This window comes from Setaria italica, chromosome VIII (assembly GCF_000263155.2).
Source record: "Setaria italica strain Yugu1 chromosome VIII, Setaria_italica_v2.0, whole genome shotgun sequence".
NCBI lineage: Eukaryota > Viridiplantae > Streptophyta > Magnoliopsida > Poales > Poaceae > Setaria > Setaria italica.
Window position 1 is genome coordinate 25,405,154 of NC_028457.1, and position 21,948 is coordinate 25,427,101.

General features: G+C 40.1%; 2 protein-coding genes across 2 annotated transcripts; both read right to left on the reverse strand.

The window, feature by feature from the left end:
- Positions 1 to 277: 277 nt before the first annotated feature.
- LOC101771703 lies at positions 278 to 9,073 on the reverse strand. Its single transcript, XM_022829513.1, has 6 exons — positions 8,876 to 9,073; positions 6,081 to 6,291; positions 4,686 to 5,544; positions 834 to 4,528; positions 667 to 722; positions 278 to 553 (listed from the first exon to the last, which is right to left on the reverse strand). Exons 1-5 carry the CDS (start codon positions 9,071 to 9,073, stop codon positions 703 to 705), a joined length of 4,983 nt encoding a protein of 1,660 aa, XP_022685248.1. The 3' UTR covers positions 278 to 553; positions 667 to 702.
- A 473-nt stretch (positions 9,074 to 9,546) lies between these two features.
- Positions 9,547 to 21,715, reverse strand: LOC101767962 (zinc finger MYM-type protein 1-like). The gene is made up of 4 exons (XM_014805642.1): positions 21,593 to 21,715; positions 21,388 to 21,516; positions 11,584 to 11,946; positions 9,547 to 11,493 (listed from the first exon to the last, which is right to left on the reverse strand). The coding sequence occupies exons 1-4, from the start codon at positions 21,713 to 21,715 to the stop codon at positions 9,547 to 9,549; spliced, it is 2,562 nt and encodes an 853-aa protein (XP_014661128.1).
- Positions 21,716 to 21,948: the final 233 nt, after the last annotated feature.

Consider the following 21,948-nt stretch of genomic DNA (forward strand, 5'->3'; position numbering starts at 1 on the left):
GCAGCTGCATAGTTGTTTCGAATTTCCACCCGTGCAGCTGCAACGTGGGTACCACCAGTCAGCGGCGGTGAGCGGGACCACTTGTCACGGATTGTTGTGTTTTTTGCATACGCGAGGATTCGACTGAGTGGCAACTTCACGATGTGGTTCCTTTTGCTCGGATTTGCACGTCAGGATTGATCGGCTCACTTTTACCATGTTCAAATGCCCACGCTTTCTATGTTCTTCTTAACTAAAATTACTCCTTCCCTTTCCTGTTGAAATCTCAAGAAAACAGTTCTAAAAATATTGTCCATCCCAACGTTTCAGAAAAAATTTATTTACACTGAAAAAGTACTAGTGTCATCTTGCACTTGGATAAAGATCTGCACTGAAACTACTGACAAGATCTGTTCCAGGATACAGAGAAACTAACTTAAATAAACAAGAGAAAAAGGAACAGATTGACTATCATAAGATGGGCACAACAGCTCGGAAGACACCCCTGCAGTCACATTCAGAAGCCTCCAAGCACAGCACCAGATTTTTATTTAGGCCATCAGCATTCAGAAACCTGCCAAGAGAGTTTACATGAGACGTCGTCACAGTGAAAACACAGCTGATACAGCATAAAAAAGTAACATGCATGATAGGAGAGTAAATGATGGAATTGAACAAATTTCTGACCGTGAACATGATCGAAAGAGAATAATCTGCAGATCGCTAGTTATTCTTGATACCACCTGCATATAGAAATTAGAGTTGGGGATAATGGCATCAGTAAGTCATATAGTCATGTAAATCGGGGAAAGTTAAGAAGCACAAAGAGAAAACTTAGTTTTGAGGGCACAGACCTAGCAATGAAGACTTCAGGAAATCCTCGTCTTCAGGGAACAGCTGAAGATTGTTGGACTTATGCAAGAACCCAACAGCGCCATCGTCGAAATCCAGTAAGCTACCAATTTTAATGAGCTCAGCGAGGGAAGGGATCTGATCCGGCATCTCAAAGAGCAGCCCTTTAGATATTTCCTCTGCGAAGTAGGTTGCAAACTCAATCTTTTCTTTGTAACTGGATTGACCATTGCTACTCTGTATGTATAGCTTGGAATTCTCCCTTTCCCACCTAAGCATTCGGCTGGCCTTCACATTCACAACCTCTCCAGATGACAAGTTTACACTATAGCTCACTGTGATGGGTTCAACCTTCTCTTGGACAGTTACATTCAGAAGGCAAGAAACCATCCTGTGCCTCCGTTCAGTAGGAATGTCGATAGCAGGATTGGCGAGGAATGCAAGAACTATATGGAGCAAACCAACCTTGATCACCTTGCTCAAGTTGGCTGTTATGAAATGGCCATTCTCTAAGGTGAAAAAATCGTTCTTCATTACTGCTTTGGATATTCTCTGAACACCAATGCTGTCATAGATGCTGTTAAGCCTTGCTCGAGACATGGAAGGTATGGTAGATGGAGGATACCAGATGAAAAGCGAGTGCTCAGGAAGCTTCTTGAACAAATCTGTAAGCAGTAGATCATCAGGAATGAACACATCTTCCTTCTTTGATAAAGTGATCTTTCCATCAATACATACTGGGACCTTGACACAACTAGCAAGAAGTTTCTGTGTATTTTTGCTCCAATTAGTTGCAATGAACATCCAGAAAGCAGAGCAATCAGGTATATCTAGCTCATGAACAGATCTCTCCCATGTGCTCCATAGATTGCAGTAGTCTTCAGAATCAGGTCCATGCCTCACACCAAAAGCAAGTGAAAAGAAGCCAAGCAACTCCTTGTCATAATATTTGTCTAGGACATGTATTTGCTGGCTAAAAAGATTGTTCTTATCAGAAAGAACACAACATCCTGAGCTCACCCATTCTCCATCCTCCGTTTCATTTGGTATCCAAATCCAATTACTGCTTTTGTCTTTCTCATTTGGTTTCCAGTTGCACTTCATCAGGTACAAGTAGATACGGGAAATAGTAGTTCTAACCTTGTGGCTCCTCAAATGACGAGCAACAACATCTTGTCCACAATTAACATCCACAGTCACTCCGATTATCGCAAGGGAATCTTTGAATGAGACTATCTCTGAGCCATAGAAAGCTTCATCAATGAAAGGACCATCTTCCATGCAGAGAGAAGACTGCTTTGCATCAAAAAGGATACATTCATCAGGACATTGGTAGCCCATGGATGTCTTTAACCACTTCATGCAAATCTTGTCCTCAAAGCCCTTAGGAGGTGAAACTGCAGATTTGAAGTAGCTCCTGATGCAGGCAAGAAGTGACACAACAGTAGCTTTGGTCATGGTGGAAGGATTACTAGGAATTGTGAGACCTGAAATGGCAAATCTAGCACCATTTTTCGCTTCAACAGTGACACCCAATTCCTTAAGCTCATCTTCGTAGCCATAAATATCATGTCCTAAACCATGAAAAGAGTCACCATCATCTATGAATGGTAAATTTGCTATGGGAGACAAAGGCTGCCACGTGTCATCAAAAAGAATTGCCTCTGATGGAGATCTGAATCCCAGTGATGTGTGCAGCCACTTCTCGCTGCGCATACAGTTGAAAAGCTCAACAGGAAGAGGGCAGTGTGTTCGCAGTTGCCGATAAGATCCTAGAAGAGCCAGGACACTTGCCTTTGTAAGTGATGACTTTGATACCATCTCCTTAAAAATTTGAGTTATAGCTTTCGATGCCTCCTCAAATCTCATGATCAACCCTATCTTCTTCAATTCTTCTTTGTATGATCTAATCTCACTCCCATAAAATCCATAATCAATCACAGGAGTTCCGTCAAATACCTTTAGAAGGCACTCCCACTCAGGATCAACAAGAAATATTTCATTAGGAGCACGAAATCCCACATTAGTTTTCAACCATTTCAGATCTTTGAGCTTCCTTATGAAACCTTCGCACCGATTCACATAGCGGATACATTTGAGAATGAGTGTAGTAGCCTGAGAAGTAATAGCAGCAGAACAGAACTTGAAGTTAATAACAACAAGCTCATAATTTTCCTTGAATCCAACAATAACACCAAGCAACTCAAGCTCCGGTGTATACTGAAGTATGTCTTTCCCATAGAACTGAACATCAAGAAATGATTGGTTACTGATGTGCGATGCCACTTCCCATTCTGAATCATGGATGATGCAATCAGCAGGACACCTGTAACCAAGGGTGCTCTTCATCCATTGCCCATCCTTGACACTGTTGATCAGTTGGACTGGAGACAGGAACTCCTCTCCTAGATACCGAATGAGCCGAAGCAAGGAGTACACATTCTCTCTGGTCAGTGCATTTCCGGCAGCCTTAGATAAGAGGCAGCTTCCAATATAAGCTGATGCCTCCTTAAATTCAAATCTCACTCCAATTAACTTGAGTTCATCTGTGTAGGTATACAGTCTGTTTCTGTAGAATTGTTGATCAATCATTGGTACATCAACAAAAGATGAGCCATTTTGCAAAATGCTTCCCCATTTAGCACTGGAAAGAAATGACTCCTTTGGTGGCTTGTATTCTAGTGACGTCTTTAACCATCTTCCTTCTTTTACAGAAGCCAAGAACTGATCAGGTAATCTTCCTTTTGACTTCCGATTCCGTATCCATTCCAGTAACAAGAATGCATTGTCCACTGTGAGAGGTGACCTGACTGCAGGGAAGCTTGTATTTGGTGGGCGTATCAATGGCACATCGGAGACCTGAAGATGTTTCTTGAGGAACTCCAATAGCTGGTCCTCAGATGTGTAGTTCCCAGCAAAATGGCCTGCTGACTTGTAATCTGCTGACAATTCAATGTAGCCATCCTTCCTCCACGGGTTGGTGCCCATCAATCCAACCCATTTGCTTCCCTTGGCAGGAACCATAATGCTATTTCTGTCCCAGACAGCATTGCCGTAGCTATCAATTACCGGCATGTCATTGCAGAGTTGCTGTACACAGGAGGCACCTATATGTGACTTCTTGTCCGAGTGGTACAGAAACTGTGCAAAAGAAATGACAGGCCTCCGAGCATCATTCAAGGAATCAACAACAGTTGATCCATAGCTGTAGACAGAGACAAACTCCACTTTTGCTTGGTTCTGAAGCCAATCTTTCAATGTTCTTTTCTGTGAGAAATCTTCCAGAGCTGACTGTGTATTGGGCTGGAAAAAGAACCTGCGAGCAGATGGAAACTCCTTGTTCCAGCTGATTAGCCATGACATGTGCTTCATCTCAGACGCAATGCACAATCTATAACTCCCTTGACTAGCTTTTGATATGCTCAAGAAAGAGAGGACATCATTCTTATTAACATACTTAAGTAGGGGAATTGACATCATGTTTGTACCAGAAAAATAATTTTGCCAATTGACCGTGACAAAATACAAAAGCTCCAGGTAAAGTTGTTCATCTACTTCCTTGACAAGATTGGAACCTTCAATGCATTTTGCATACCATTCAGGGTCCACTTTCTTGACTTCCAAGAATTTAAGCACACTGTCATATGTACTCTTGTCAAAATGAGAGCTAAGAATGTAGTCCATGAGTTGACAGATTCTTCAGATCAACTCCAAATTCCCGTGCATTGTGGAGGATAGTCCAAAAGGCTGGCTTGAGTCGTGCAACTTCACTGGCCTTGCAAAATATCTTCTGTGATGCGTAAGACTCACATGGAACAATATCTTCGGCAAGGACCTTTTCTTTGATTCCAGACCTAACCGGTTCAAGCACTGAGATAAGTGAGGGATTCACTGGAAGGAAATTGAACATTGATGGAAGTGACATGGCTGGTGCATCAGGTGTTGACTTCACAAGTGTTACAAATGCGTTCATGAAAGCGGTTGGGACACATTCTAGAATTCCCTTGTTCCACGGGCTATCGAACAATATCGCCTCCCTTGATGAGGCAAGGAGGAAGTCAGCCTGGATGATGAATGGGAAGTTTGTTACCATCTCAGTGGGGAGGAAAGCATAGACACCAGGGAATAGTTGCTTCTTGCGGGACAGACGCTCGCCAAGTGGGAAGGCCAGGGTTATCACCCATTCATCAATATCAGCACGTTTGTCTACTTTGTTCTCTGACTTGACTGGGAAGTTCTGCCTCCACATATAATAACCGCAGTCTTCTTCGACTTTTCCAGTTTCTTCAGCTGATAAATAGAGTGTATAAGACTCAGCATGCATGTTCTTCCTGGATTGGAAGTTATTTTCAGTGGATATCCCGATCTCACTAATAGTGCTACTCTTTGGATCAGAGTTATGCTCCCGGACAGAAAGCTTCCTGATCTTTGAGAGGAATAGAAGCATTTCAGGATGCAAGCTTGACAGCTGTTTCTTCACCGCATCAACCTTCTCACTCTTCAATGGTAAGATAATTGTGGTTGTAGGTAGGACTTTGGAGCATCCATATATGCTTTCAATGTCTGAAAGACTTGGTGTGGATTCCACCCACTCAGGGACAATGTATCCAATATTGCATTCGGCACATGGTTTCTCGTTGAACTTAATATGATACCCGTTACTGAATATGTGGGGCTGGCTTGATATCAAGAAAACACTCTTGAATCCAATACCTGAATCAAAAGGAACAAAATAATATAACTTGTACTTGGGCACAAATGATAAGCTGATATATATGCTGTGCGTGTTGTAACTCTGGAATGAATTAGGTGGGGTGGTTAAACAGGTAATCACAGAAAATGCTAAACAGATTTGACAGGTGAAACAGATTTTTTTCTTTGAATCGTCCTAATAAACTAATTGACAGGGACAAACTGGCCATTTCAATAATAGCACATACAGGCAGCATTAAGCTAGTCCATCTAATCTTGAAAGCATTGTATGAGCATACACTTTTTAAGAGGTATGGAACCCACATGTAAAGTTTAAGATTATCCGTGTCAAACACAATATATTTAGGTCATGATCTATGTTACCTAGTATTTTCATATTAAAATATATTTAATGGACTTGTTTCAGTTCCAAGGGATTCAAATATATGAGCTCTTATACCACAAAGAGGTATCTAACTAATTTAGCCAATATGAAAAGTAAACATTTTTCAGTATAATTTATAAGGAAATAAACTGATAAGCTGTGAATAAATTACCTTTCTCCCCAATGTAACCCTGGTGTCTATTTCCCTTCTTTGTTGATTTCCCAACGCGGCAAATGGACTCTATATTTGTTGCAGAGAAGCCTCTCTCATTGTTGAAGATAAGTAAAGTTGACGATGCACCAGATCTGGTAATATCCTTGGATGTAATTAAAAACTCCAAAGAAGGCACGACGTCAGAGGGATAGTCATTATCTTCTGCATTCTGCTTTTTGACAAAGAAACCATTAATATTAGTGGTACTGAGATCTATAGAAAAAAGTGACAAATTAGGGGAGCAGCACTGCAGCACACATGGGAACAGTATTTCAACATACAGTTGATGGTCAGCTAATGTATCACAACTATAGGAAATGGAAAATTTGTGCATTCGTTTTTTTGAAACAAAAATTACGCATTCTTTGAGCCAAGTAAAATCCCTAACTGTTACATATATGCATGACAGTAATTATGGAGGAAACAAGTAGCACCAAAATAAGTCATACACACTACCATCACAAAAAATCCATGTACGCAGACAATCTAGGGAATCAATAACCCTTCAGATTTCATCTATGTAGACTCTAGGCTGCCATTTATATCTAATATTTTGTTACATTGTTCATAGCCAATCGTGAAGGGTATGTAAGCATATATCTAAGTGAGTTATCCAATTAGGGATTTCATGTGCACTTCCCCATAGAGGGAATGTGACAATACTTGTTTCTGTCATATTCAGACTCAACAGCATAATGTGGCCAATTGTGTTTATTTTTATCGTCTTTATTCAATTGGTATTCCTTGTGCATAGGATGTCCCTTGCACAACATGGACTTACTAAAGATAATTAGATTTTTTCCCCTTTGTTTTCTGGACTAATATAAGTGTTAGACAGATTGCCTTGGCTGGCCCTATGGGCCTTGGGTGCTGGCCGCACAGGCATGTTGCTGTGTGCCGCCCTTATGGATTAGGTAGGTGTTATCCTATTAGGCTAGGATCTCTTGATTGGTGGTGTTTCTATAAACCATAGAAACCCTAGCCTATATATGTAACCCCGGTGCTTTGCATCAATCAATCTACTATTCCCGAGCCATATTGCTTTCAATAAGAAATCTTAACTGCAAGTATTACCATTCTTTTCTCCTATTGGTAATTTCTAATTGTTTACATCTGAGGACAAAGGGTATATGTGTGATCTGGACGGATGGTACATGGTCATAGTTCGAATCTGGTTTATTAATATCAGAAAAATGGAATACATGTTTAGTTTAACAAAAGTTACCCCCGTTTGTGTTACATGAAGAATCAACTAAAAAGGTTGTAAATTTTTTGGGGAATGCATCAAAACTTATACATATCCTAAGGTACAAGGAAAGTCATCCAACAAGAGGGTCTATAGTTATCTAATACATAATGGAATTATTGAGAGACATTTTGCATATGAACTCATAAGATATAAGTCCATCTATGTTCATCCTAAGTCATACTTTTTAATCTTTAACTATCAACATCCAAAATTGTAAATCTGTTTTGACAACATTATGAAAAATATATTCATAATATATTTCTCTATTCATTTAAGATAATATATTCTAATACATTATGCTTGTAAAAGTGTCATGTCAGAGGCGGAGACTCTGTGTCTCTGTCCATGTTCGAATGGACTCATACTTGTGATTAGATGAAGTATTTAATCAGGAATCAGTGAGAAACTAAGGTTCCAATGAAAAATTTCTCATTAATCAATTGAGATTAATTCTTCTCTATAAAATATTTTCCACAGGCATGCAACAAATATACACCTAAGTTGAATTCTAGGCTTGGTTGTGCTTGCACTGCAGACTGACATACTTGCTACATAACGAAAGGACCAGGACCATGATTAAACATTTAGCCAAGTACCGCGTTCCATGTGGTGAAGAAATCGTCTGAGGGATATGTATGTCCACAACTGCGGCATTGCAGTTTATGTTTTACAAAATTGATAATAGCAGTTTTATGGAGCAGTTACCAGATTCCCCTTTTGTGCAACTTGAGCAAAAGCCACTAAGAAGCTTAGTACTATAGCGCAAAAGGACATCTCTGATAACAGAAAAGATCACCAAAGACAATTTGAATGAGGGGGTGTTTGGATCCTGGAGCTAAAGTTTAGTCTGTGTCACATCGAATATTCGGATGCTAATTAGGAGGACTAAACATGAGCTAATTACAAAACTAATTGCAGAACCCCTAGGCTAAATCGCGAGATGAATCTATTAAGCCTAATTAATCCATCATTAGCGAATGTTTACTGTAGCACCATAGTGTCAAATCATGGACTAATTAGGCTTAATAGATTTGTCTCGTGATTTAGTCTAGGGGTTGTGAAATTGGTTTTGTAATTAGCCTATGTTTAATACTCCTAATTAGTGTCCAAACATTCGATGTGACAGGGACTAAAATTTAGTCCGGGGATCCAAACACCACCTGAGTCTTTTGCTGAACTAAGGAACAACTCTGAACTATATTCTGTTGCAGAGCAGCCGAAGTACTGCACTGTCACTGATTTATTATCACCGTACAATAAAATGGGAAAATCATACCCAATCGAACACATAGAAATTAAATTAAATTTCTTTGGAAGCAAAGGCATAGGAACAATTCGATGCTAGAAGACAATACACGGAAGACCATCTCTGAGATGAATGATGAATCCAATCTAACACTAACAGTAAGCGCATAAGAAAATTGCAGAATTTAGAAAATATACTGGCTCGAACTAAGTGATCAGCCACACAAGAACAGCAAGAGATCAAGGGCATTGCTGGGACCTGCACGAGCTCCATGAGGAAGTGGACGTCCTTGGAGTAGAGCTCCTGCGAGAGGTAGTTGACGGCCTGGTGCATGTCCTCCGCCAGCGGGTTCTGCTCGCCGCGCCCGATGAAGTAGCGCTCCCGCCGGATCCTCTCCACGTGCTCCCGCGGCGACGGCGGCGGCATCGCCGCCGGCGCCGAGGAGGACGGGGGCATTTGGGCGGTTTCACTGTGGGCTGCGGAGGGGAAGAGCCGGCGCGGGTTCCGAGGAAGTGGAGAACGGAAAGTTCTTTTGGTTTCCAGGCCGCTTTTATAACGATGGTGATAACTGCTGGGCTACCGACGGTTTAACTATAGTGTTTAAACTCCACCTCTCGGTGCTCCTCGGCGAGCAATAACATCCTGGATGAGAAAGCCGAGGCGGCTTCTGTTCTCCAATGCTAGTTCAAAAAGCTAGTCCATATTTTAAAACATCGTGCCCAACGCCGCCGTCGGGGTGTCCACCCCGTTCATTCGCTGGGGCTGTGGCCAGTACCGGTCCTGAGTTTGTTTGGACCTGGAGCCCAACCCAAGCTCAGGGGCCTTATAAATATGATAAAAAAATCTTAACATGTATATATAAATTTTTTGACACTCAACTGTATTGAAAAGCAATATTCATACGAAATAATTATACATATTAATTTACCTTAAAAATTTCTTCTAACATTTCTCGATGCGAAGTCGTTGATGATGGCATCAGTATCAATCTCATCCCATAGTGTCTTCTCAATGCATAATGTTGCCAAACTATTTAACCTCTCTTGAGACATTGTAGATCTCAAATGGTTCTTCAACAATTTCAATTTTGAGAAGGTTCTTTCAGCTGATGCCACAGTTACAGGCATAGTAAATAAGATACGATAAGCAATGGAAGTATTAGGATAATAATCCACTTCAGTGACAAACTCAAAAATCTCCATAGCCGACATTGGTTTATTTGGCAAAGTAAGCTGCAACATACTTAACTCAGAGATTAAATCATTTAAATCAATGTCTGATATACCATCCATAGAGAAAGTTGCGGCCAATATTGTGCAACACTCTTTTAGTTCAGAACTATCCAATGACTTCAAGTTTGCTGAACTCATTAAAAACCCAAATATTTCTCTGAATGCTTCGAGTTCTTGAAATCTACTTTTCAATGAACTTGTTGCCATATCAACCATAACTAAAAAATATTCAACTTCAAAGGCTTTCTCAGCTTGCAAGATAGCTTCATTAGAATCAATTTCATCGAAGTGCTTCTTTTTGAGAGCACGACACTTTACTGGAAATGATGGCTCCACACCCAATTCAGATGCAATTTCTTTGGCAATGATTATACTAGAAGCAAACCCTTCATTTCTATAGGTATTAAAGTAATTTATCATGCCTTCGATATGCTGTAACATAGACTCTATGGAGATGGATGGTGATTGCAAATTCTTGCTCACTTTATTCACAGCAAATAAAATATCATGCCAAATAACCATGCCAAATATAAACTCAAAGCTGCCAAGCACTTCATATAAATTTTTTGCATCACTTCTATCCTTAGCTTCAGTATCACTATTTTCACTTAATTTAAGAAGAGCTAATCTTAACTGTGGTGCTTGATATCTAATTGCTGTGACACTTTTGATCCGACTCTCCCAACGAGTGTTGCACAAAGATTTCACAGATAAACCATCAACATGATCAAGCAAAATTTTCCATCTTTTGGTAGAACCAGAAAATAATACATATATCCGTTGCACAATTCCAAAAAAAGTGATAGCTTTGCTACAAGATTTAGCCATATCACAAATAGTGAGGTTAAGACTATGGCAAGCACATGGCATATACAAAGCTCTTGGATTTATATCAAGCAACCGCCTTTGAACCCCCTTGTGTTTTCCTTTCATATTAGATCCATTATCATAACCTTGTCCCCTAATGTCATCAATATCAAGACCAAAAGACTTGATGGAATCAACCAATACACTAAAAAGTTCTGAACCAGATGTGTCTTCTACCTTCAAGAAACCAAGAAAGTACTCCTCTATTTTAATTTTACCATCAGTCATATTAACACATCGAACCAACAAACTCATTTGCTCTTGGTGACTAATATCTGGGGTACAATCAAGGATAACAGAGAAATATTTGGCCTCTTTAACAATCTTGATGATAGAATTTATGATTTCAGAAGCCATAAGAGAAATCAACTCATTCTGAATTTTGTGGCTGAGATAATGATAATGAATCTCTTTATTTTGAATACGTCTAAGATGGTCTTGCATTACCAAATCAAATTCTGCAATCATCTCAACACAGGCTAAGAAATTACCATTAAGATTATTGTAAAGTTGCTCATTGGATCCTCTAAAAGCCAAATTACGCCTACCAAGAAATTTCACAACAGCAACTATTCTTAATAATACTTGCCTTATGCGTTCTTTCTCTTTTGAGATTTGCTGTTGTAACTCTTTGTCAACTGTCTCTTGTTTTTTCAGCCGAGTTCTCAATTCTTTCCATGACTTCATATTGGTCACATGTTCAACACTAATTTCATGTTCTTTCAGCCTATCACTAACATGTCTCCAATCTCTGAACCCATCTTTCCCCAATGAACTCTTGCATTTGTTTGAATTGAAAAGCTTACAACAAAAGCAAAACAATTTGTCCAAGTGTTTTGAAGAAACTAACCATTTTCGATCACGTACCTCTCCATTGCTCAATTTTCTGGAGTAATGATCATATGAAAAATGTCTTGAATTAGCATCCATAGGAAAGACAATATTCTCTTCTCTTATGGGCCCCTTCTCAACTAATATGTCCCTTGCTTTATTGTCAAGTTTATCCCAATTCCTTGGATCATAAATATCCATAGTACAAACTAGGTCCTCATCATGATCACTCGTGATGTTCTGATCCATGTTGATGTCAACATTGTCTTCTATGGGTCCCTCATCTTCTGGATTGATCTCAACATTGTCTTCTGTAACATCTTCTGGAGTAACATTAGTTGCCTCATCCACAGCAACTATGGCCAATTCATCTGGATCTCTTGAAGTGCTTGTGTTACTCTTAAAAAATTTATTTATAGACCCTCTTTGTGATTCTTTCAACTCATTTACTCGTTATCTCTTTTTCCTTTTTGCACTTCCAGAAGCATACTTTCTCATACTGCTGAAATTAGAAGAAAAAAATTAGTGCGTCCTAATCCCTAACGAATGAATTTGATTCTCAACTGAGAGATTAAAAGGAAGTGAAGACTGAAGAGAACCTACTGATGGCGATGATGACAGTCTGACAGAAGCCGGGCCCCGAGCAGTCGGCGATCAGGCGATGGCGTAGTCCGACCTGGCGTCTGGTGATCTGCGAAACTCGGCCGTTTGCAGTCCGCACTCCGCAGTCGGCGAATCGTCAAAACTCGGAACGAAAACCTATATCACGCGGCGGCGGCGGCTTTTGCGAACCTGTAACGTCGCTGCCTCGCTGGGCATAGCAAATTCGTAGGAGGCCTCCTGGGCTGGGCTCTAAGCCTATTTGCTTCTCAACTAACGTGTTGCTGACCTTTTGGTGTTTGGGTCAAGTAAATAAATATACTATTATTCCTAATACTAGTAGTATACGTATATGGGGAGGGGCCCAGCAGCATCGGGGGCCTGGAGCGGCCGCCCCGTTTGCCCCCCCTCAGGGCCGGCACTGGCTGTGGCCCTGCCTCATTGGGCCCAACGTCGCCGTGTCACCCAACCACAATAGGTTCGGGATCCCAGCAAGTCGCCCGGACCACGCCGGCTGCCTCCCGTGTCCCGCTTTGCCGGGCCCTGCTGCCCGTTGGGCTAGGAACACCGTCAAGGGCACAGCACTGCCGCGAGGAGATGCAAAGGGAGGATAAAATGGAAAGATTCATTTAGTTGGGTTTCTTGAAGTGCTTTTGCTTCCAAAAAGTCAAAAAGCTAACTAAAGTGATGGACTCCACCCCATCTTGTACAACAAAAGCAATTTCCCCTCAATTCAATTTTCACATCGCCTTCCCTCCTATTTCTATCGGCTGCGAAGTCTAATTTTTACTCAAAATTACCCACTTACCACTGGTTATGAGATACCGCTTCGTCAATTTACCGTGGCCTCCACTTCCTCCCGTGAAAGGGCGCTAGGGTTACGCGCACCCACTGGCGGCCTCCTTCCCCGCCACCGCCCCACCGCCGGCCGCCTCCCCTTCATGTTTCTTTTCCTTCTTTGGAAGCCTCCTCTCCGCCCAGGTGCAAGCAGAAGTCGGGGAGCTGCGCACAAGTTCGGGTCCCATTAGCAGCCACCCTCCCCATCGGCGGCGACCCTCTCCAGCCGCCTCCTCTCCGCCCGAGCTTGAATCCCCTGCCGCTTTTTCTGATCTTCTCTAATCTGCACCCTGTCGCCCAGATTCCCAAGTGAGGTATCTCAAAATCGCTATTTTCCTTGCTCTTTAATCTTCCTCAAATCACAGCATGCTTGATTATTAAACAAAACAAATGTATGATAAATTGTTGGGTGCATGATTTTTATTGGGAGTTTGCATATACAATTGTTGGGTGTATGATAGCTGAATTGCCTGCCACAAGTTTGTGACTTTGATATGAGTTTTATCTTTGCAGTTGCTGGTTGGCCGAGTTCCACACATGACACACAGATCCTCAATCATGCATTAGCAAATTTTCCTTCATTTCCTGTACCTCCTATAATAGTTCTATTGTTGTTTTCCTTTGCTGATTTGATTTGGTTTTATAGGAAAATATGATGGTGGACTAACCGAGTAGGATATCTTGCCCTTTTTAAAGGAAGCACATACCATATACCATAATTTTAGCTTCGTTCTGGGCGTCCTCCTAAAGGGAAGTATGAGGTGTTCAATTTCTTACATTCCTCCCTTCGAAATGTCATTGAGGAAGCTTTCGGAATCTTGAAGCAGAAGTGGTGTATATTTGAAGGACATGTTAAGTTTATCTACTCGTGCTTAGAAGCATATCATTCTTACTTGTATGGCATTGCACAATTTTATTCGTGAGAGCAATTTGCATCATAGAGAGTTCAATAGATGTGATGCTGATGAGGACTACCTACTACAATAGACATGTGGCACAGCCCAAACACAAGCAGATGAGAATCTAGATGGGGAGAATGAGGATAACATGAATACCATTCGCATTAGAATAGCTGATACTTTGGTTAGTGCAAGAGGGAGATAACTATGTGGACTATATGTTAATGGTGGACATCATTATATGAAGCATATATCTTTTATCAAATGTTATCTTTGTATTTATGTGGACCATGTGGCAACGGTGGATGCAAAACTTAAAAAAACTTAAGTTTCCCTTTCTAAAATGGTCATTACATGTGAATCAATGAACAACATAGTGTTTTACGATCAATTTGCATATCAACGGTCCTTGAGGTCTTCCAGGGTATTACAGACATTTCTTGCCAAACCTATAATTTCACAGCTATTTCAATCAAACGGTTTTCTACTTTCTCACAATTCACTTACAGTAGCTTTTCCATAGCTCAAAGTAGCTTTTCCATAGCTCACACCTCAACCAAACAGATCCAAAATAAAAAAAGAAAATGTTTACCCCACGTGTCACCAGACATTGGAAAAAGATTATCTACCACTAGTAGAGAATTGGCCTTTAGTCCCGGTTGGTAAGGTGCAAATCTCCCGAAAATCCATCCAGGATAAACCAACCGGGACAAAAGGGGGGGTCTTTTATCCCGGGTCACTCAACCGGGACAAAAGACCCCCTTTTATCCCGGTTGGTACCGGGATAAAACGTGTCACCATGCCGGCGCAGCTCCCAGGAGGCCCCCCACAAGCGCACGTCGCATGTCACAAGTCACGCGATTTTTCACGCGAAATATGCGCGTGCGCGCTGCGTGGGATTCGAACCCACAACCTCCAGCCTCGCGCGTAGCTTCCTTGCCATCCCACCTACACACCACATCTGAATATATAGGGGATGCTATCCTTTTGTATTAACTCGTGGGGGACCCTTTTATCCCGGTTGGAAACACCGACCGGGATAAATGACCCCCTTTTATCCCGGTTGGTATTACAAACCGGGATAAAAGGCTTTCGACCCTGATAAAAGGGGGGTCTTTTATCCCGGTTGGTGTTTCAAACCGGGATAAAATGCCTCTCAGGATCTTTTTTTCACACTAGCCTTTGCAACCGGGATAAAAGGTCCCGGTTGGTGAGCCCCCCACCACTGACCGAGCTTTAGTCCCGGTTGGTGAACCTTTTGTCCCGAGCCAACTTTAAACCGGGACAAAAGGGGACGCATCGAAAGTCAAATTTCTACTTAGTGTACTGCGACACTCATCTTCAATATCATAAAAATGTCAAAGGGCCATAACTAGGAAAAAGAAAGAAAGTCGAAAGACCATATAGGGCTTGTTATTACGCGTGTCAGCTCAATCCTAGATACTGTAGCTAGATGTCCATATATATTAGGAGTAGAGGGTCCTAGACGACAACTTCCCAAGTTGACGGTCCAGCCATGAATTTTACTCTTTTTGTTGTGGCTAAAGATTGTATATTCAAGGTTTTTTAATCCCTAGATGCAACAAATAGCTACATTTTCTAGCAGATTTCCCCAATTTACAGTCCACTCTTCACTACCTTTATTTAACTTTTTATCCAGGTTGCCTAGCTCACAAGTAACAACAACCCAACCCATTCAGAATCCAAATAGCTAGGACCTTCTTGTTTCAGCTTTCTGGCATTCAGCTTCTACCATATAACTTTCCACGTTCCATTACCTATGAACTGTCTTTCAGAATCCCCATCCAAAACAAATAGGCCCTATACAAGGTCTTCCTGAAGCGCTACTAAGATTACCAAGCCACTAAATTGGCAAAATTAAATCGGAATCAGACACAAATGGAATGTTTCCCTGCATGCATGCCAAAGATAACACTTGAGAAAAATTTCACTCTCGGATTCGATCCATACAATAGTCGCTCAGAAATTAGAACTGCGCTGCTTTTTTTACATAATGGAATAGTGTTCCGGGTTGAGCCACCTCAAGAGAGGTGGAACCTGTAATAGCATACTGCTACACCCACACAAACCAACAAAGCAAATAACAACTCAATAACCAATTTGCAAATTGAAGGTCCATCTGTGTAAGGTGAAGAAATGAGGGTCGGAAGTCGCAACACCAAGTCTCTTAGGGGCGAAGGAAATTGCTTCTGCCGCATCATAAGGCCACTACGTGGAAAGCCACGGGGGGAGTCTCTTTCTTGCGCAGAGCATCTCTTCTGTGTGCCAAAGGCTCGAAATGACAACGAGAATAGTGAAACGTTTAGGTCGCCATCACTAATCAGTAATCACTACTCTTCGTGGAAAGCGGAAAGCCATGAACCCGGCACTCTTTGGACCGAAGGTACAAAGCACAGGCTTTACTTTGGTCCCACTGTGATCTTTATACAAGAGTCGGTATGCAAAAGATCCATCCTGTTCATCACCTTGTAAAATAAATTCTCAGGAGAACATTAAAGGTAAATGCAATGGTTTGAAGCAACTGAAATCTGATGAGAATAGTTTGTCAGTCACAGCTCACAACTGATCGAGAAATGTTGGAAAGGGACAACACAATGAGGAGGTGGCTAATTACATAGTACTACTAGTAGTAGTAGCTTTTGAATCACCACGGCTTTGGAATCTTTAATTTTAGTGCGACGACCTACCTTTTGGAGTCGTCGTTAAAGTGAAAGCATCCATGCAGAGACGACCAGCTAAACAAGATGCAAGTGCTGATGATCCTGTCACTAGTATATGATGACTAAAGCAGGATGGGAGTACGGAATTGCGTCTGATGTTGAACAGTGATTCTAATTGATTTTGCACAAATCCGTCGGGGTCAGCTAGCTGGCCCCGACAACAAAGGGCAGCTCCGCAAAGATTTGGCCCACCAGCTTGATCACCTCAGATATTCAGCACCATTCATGACTTCACCTAAGCTAGACCGACACGTATATTTGGAAACTTATCAACAGTAGTGAAAACTGTGGTTACTGAGGAAAAGTTTGCCCTGCTAGTTCATAACATCCCGTATCCCCTGGCGGTTTTTTGAATCCATAGTAACTAAACCACAGGGTTATTACTTATTACTCGCAGTGCATCAAGAAAGGAGGTAGAGAGTGGAGTTTCGCAGGCGCGTTGTACAGTTCTGAGCAATTTTTCCCTTTTTCCTTTTTCTTTTACAGTTTTGATCCTGTGAGATTTCTGAAAATATAATAAAATAAATGAAATTTGAATCAAAGTAGAAATACATAAAATGGGAAATTGTGGGGAAAACCGAACGAAACAAACTCAGCTCTGTTATGAGGCAAACTCATATCAGACCAGTGAGCATAAATCCATGAGGTTTAATTTGGCAATGCTTGATGTAATTCTATTTTGTCTTGTCACAAAAGGAAATTGATTAACACCTAACAGGCTAACACTTTCAACAGATCATGTTGAACATGCTGGCTAAGTTACAAAACAATTGTAGGCTGTATGGTTGGTGATGAAGGGACAAAAAGGGTGAAGCATCCACAAAAGGTTAGTGCATTGTTTCATTTATTCGAAGCATGTGTTTTATAGTGTGAGCCATCATTTCGGACAGTTCTCCGGAAATTATGATGAATTTTTTTTTAGGTATTGGCTCAAAATTGGGTGATGCAGAATAGTAGTCCATAATCAAAAAACAATTGGCTAATACCTAATACAAGGGACACAAATACCTACTCACATTTACTTCTCATGTTCTAACATGGCAAAGGAAGTCAGACCCAAAATCTTCAAGCCAGCCCAAAATCTTCAAGCAACATTTGGTGCTTGGGACCTACAAGCCTACAACCTAATGTGTAAGCACGTAATATCTGACAAGAGCCAAAAAGTGGCGGAATGCTCTCAAAACCAATTCACTTGAGCGAGACAGAGGAGAGTGGAATTTCGTGTGTAGGTGACTTTTAACGATGCTGTTTTCTTAACTGTACAGGATTCTTTATGGTTGGCCTAAAACAGTTAGCCCCAACGCTAAATGCTAAACAGTCAATCACACATATCTTTTTGCTATTTATTCAGGATAAGCAGTCATTTAAACAGTTTAAATGGCCACTAAACAACATAAATGGCTGATTATTAATGGACATGGCAGGCCACCATGTAGAGTTTCCACGGTGTTTAAACAAGCCAAACTGTCATTCAGCCAAGCAGAGGCCCTCCGTCTTAAAATACTAACCATACTAACGAGGAATCGCTCTGGCTAAGCCGTTACACCACATATTATGTTTTTATGCCCATCGTGTTCCAAAGCATTGGGTAATCACTGAAGCTCTTTTACGGTGCACAATACTACTACTTTGTGGTATATAGTATAGAGGAGATCAAACCGTCCATTATCATGGGTAATTTAGTAATTATTATATTATAAAAAGTGAAATTCAAAATGGAATGATCTTGTAGACATTATGCTAGTGTAAATAAAGTATTACAGTAATGCCATTTATGTAAATAAAGTATTACTCATGTATACTACCAATACTACATGTGAAATTTTCAGTAGTACACAATTAAAGTCCTTTTCAAAAATTAATAAAGTATAGTATTATGTACCATAAAAGAGCTCAATGAGTATCTCCTAAAATAAAATAAGAGTAAATTGCACCCACCATATATCAATTTTGTCAGGTGGGTGCAGATTGGTCTAACAACTTGTAAAATGCTCGATCTACAATAACTTGCCAAGTGGTTGCAATTTGGTCCAACAACTTGTAAAATGCTCAATTTAGTACAATAACTTGATAGGTGGGTGCAGATTAGTCCAACATCTTATAAAATACTCAAGCTAGTGCAATAACTTGGCATATTTGTGCACCTACAGTCGAAACGTTAGAATAACAACGCAGTAAGCAAAGTACGTGGACATGTGAATTTTCTTGCAATCAATAATTCTTATTATCAATAAAAGTCGTTGATTGTGATCAGTTTGTTGCTTCTCAACTGTGTGCATAACTTATTTGTTCATTAGTTAAAATTGAATCAAATTTTATAATTATGCAATTCGCATTAGCAAAAGACTAAAGTAAATAAGAAATATCTTGGAATCTTAGATTTTTTTCAGTGCTGCTGCTCATGTATTCAGCAACTGTGAATAACTGTCTGTTTCTGGTTTTTTCTCTCATTTTACTTTCTAAACAAGTACATGAGACTTTAAAAAATATGTATGCAAACTTCTAAAAGATATTGTTAGTATATATTAACATATTGTTTTTTAGCTACACAAAAAATGCATATAATCAAGCATATAAAATAGTGAGGGTAAACTTATCAATATTGAATATGAAATTACATATTCCTAATAAAAATTAAACCATGGTATAAAAGAATAATTGATATGAAGATATCACATTAATTTCTAAAACATAAGGTCGGTTGTCCTGGCCGAATACGTTACCATTGCGATACGAATATCAATGGTCAAATAATGTTCAATAACTTGTTCCGACGCGAGTATACTCTACCCGGTATTAGCAAATATGTTGCTTGTTATAATATTTGGACTGCGGATGTACCAATTCGTCAAGTTATTGCACTAAATTTAGTATTTTATAAGTTTTTTTTATCAATCTGCACCCAGCTATTAAGTTATTGTACTAGATTGAGCACTTTTCAAGTTGTTGGACCAACCTACACCCACCTAACAAGTTATTGTCCTAGACTGAACATTTTACAAGTTGTTGGATTAATCTGCACCCATCTGACAAGTTGTTCTATGGTGGGTGCAATTTACTCATAAAATAATAATAATAAAGTCTATAAACACCATATATCATCATATTTCACCATTGCTAATGTTTTTTTATTGTAGAACCTACTTATATGGGTTCGTATACCAACATTCTCGTCAACTAATACTAATTTTGCACTGGTAGGCAAGCTTTCCTGCCGATTCGTTAAAAAAAAAACATGAAGGTTCCATGTTGCACTTTGCACGACTTTTTTATGAGAGAAACATTACCCGCAAGGCCACAATGAAATGCCGTGCAATTGAAGTATACCACATGGCTTATGACAAGTGCAGGTGCAGCTATTAGCTGGTGTACCATGAAAATTGAAATGTGAACATCGTTATAACAAATGGTAATGAGCTCGCATCTCGTTGGGAGGCATGGGCATTGGGGCCTAGCTGCAGAGGTTTGTGCCTCAAGCAACAAGACAAGAGAACCAAGCTAAGGGGAGTTGTGTGCTGTGGTTGATGATTTGTTTGGGCAGCAGGTGCATCCGAGCACTCCCAAGTTCTGATATGAACGTGCATGGTGGTACGCCAAACATTAGCTGGTAAAGAAAGTATGATGTTTTAACACCGAGATACACATTCCATTCGCAATAAAGAAATTATTCACCTATTTGCAACAATTTCTAAAATATTCTAAATGAGAGCACATAAGGAAGGGCCAACAACCAAAAACTTAAGCTATCAATGCTCCAAAATAGATGCCTATTATTAATTCTTGATCCACCTGAGGTTACTGGACTGACCAGAATGTGGTGGTTTTAAATGTTTCTGTATTGAGACAATAATTTTTTTTTCTATAGTCAGTTCAAAATCATCTGGAAAGGCAACATCTGTTCAGTCAATTTACAATATCACTCACAGTTCAGTCAGCTTCCCCGCACTGACAAGTGAGAGGATTTCCACTGGAACTGTGCCAGTCAGCATATTCCTGTTGAGGTGTCTGCAAAAAAGAGTCAGAGTAAAGAAGAAACATCCTGAAGGTTTTGTGGGCTCTAACATTCTAATCTCAGTGAGAAAAGAAAAACTCTGTGTATGTGTGCGCGCACCCGTACTTTAATTATCTCTAGAAATTTAGCAATATCATGTAAGTTTTCGCAATGAACTTAGGATCAGTGTCATACAAGAACCGTAACGTTTGGATGTTGCCTAGAGACGCAGGGATAGAACCGGTCAGCGAGTTATTCTGGAGCTCCAAGTTCACGAGGTTCGTCAGATTACGAAACGATGGTGGTATAGCCCCAGTCAGATTGTTCCCATACAATCTCCTGCTTAACGTGGACATAATACTTTTGTTCAATAATAGTCGGAATTCACAGCAGGTTTTCAACATTCAGCATGTGAAAATGTTTTAACAAAAAAAATGCACACATATTTTTCAGCGTTCTCAAAAGCAGATATTATTGTGCTTCCTGACAGAACAAAAATGCCCTACTCATTTCAAGTACATTTTTACGGATAATCACTGGAGTACATTTATTATACGTCTCAGATACCTTCATATAAGCCTAGACATTCTTTTATGAGCTTGTTATTTAACTGTTCTCGAACTAATATAATTTTATGCCATACTTAATATAAAAATGCCCGTCATTCACGCAATTATTAAACGGAGATTTTTATATGCTCTAGCAGCACATTTTTCACACTATTTCTCAAAGCTTAACGGATATCTTTACTGAGAAACTCAATTTGATTCACCAATGTGGTCTTAGCATTGTGTGGAGCAATTGATTCACTACCTTCATCAATTTCCGTGACGATGATACGGCCCTCTAATTTGTTCTTCTTACCTCGTTTCCATTTAGGCCTGCTCCTCGATCCAGATGGCTGAAAAACGAAAGAACTATTAATTCCCAATAATGTAGAGAATTCAAATCATATTTACATATAATAACTGATATACCTCGCCTTGTTGCCCATCATTACCTCTCTCAGCAATTGGTTCCTCCTTATTGCCATCACCAGATATGTTGAGGTAGATGTCAGTCTGGCTGTGATCGACCTCTTCGTTTGGTTGATCATTCATGTGACCTTGAGCAATCAAGTACAATAGGTATTCCTCATCCAATCAGGCCTGCTCGTCCTCTGATCATGCCATTGTAACTAATATAAGATAAAAAAAATTATTCTAAGAAATAGTATGCATCAACAATAAAAAAATGACTAAAAAAAGAATTAAACACATGTACAATTAGTTACAGCGAATTGCTCATCATTCACAACCATTATCACAAATTTTGTAACTAATATAATATGAAA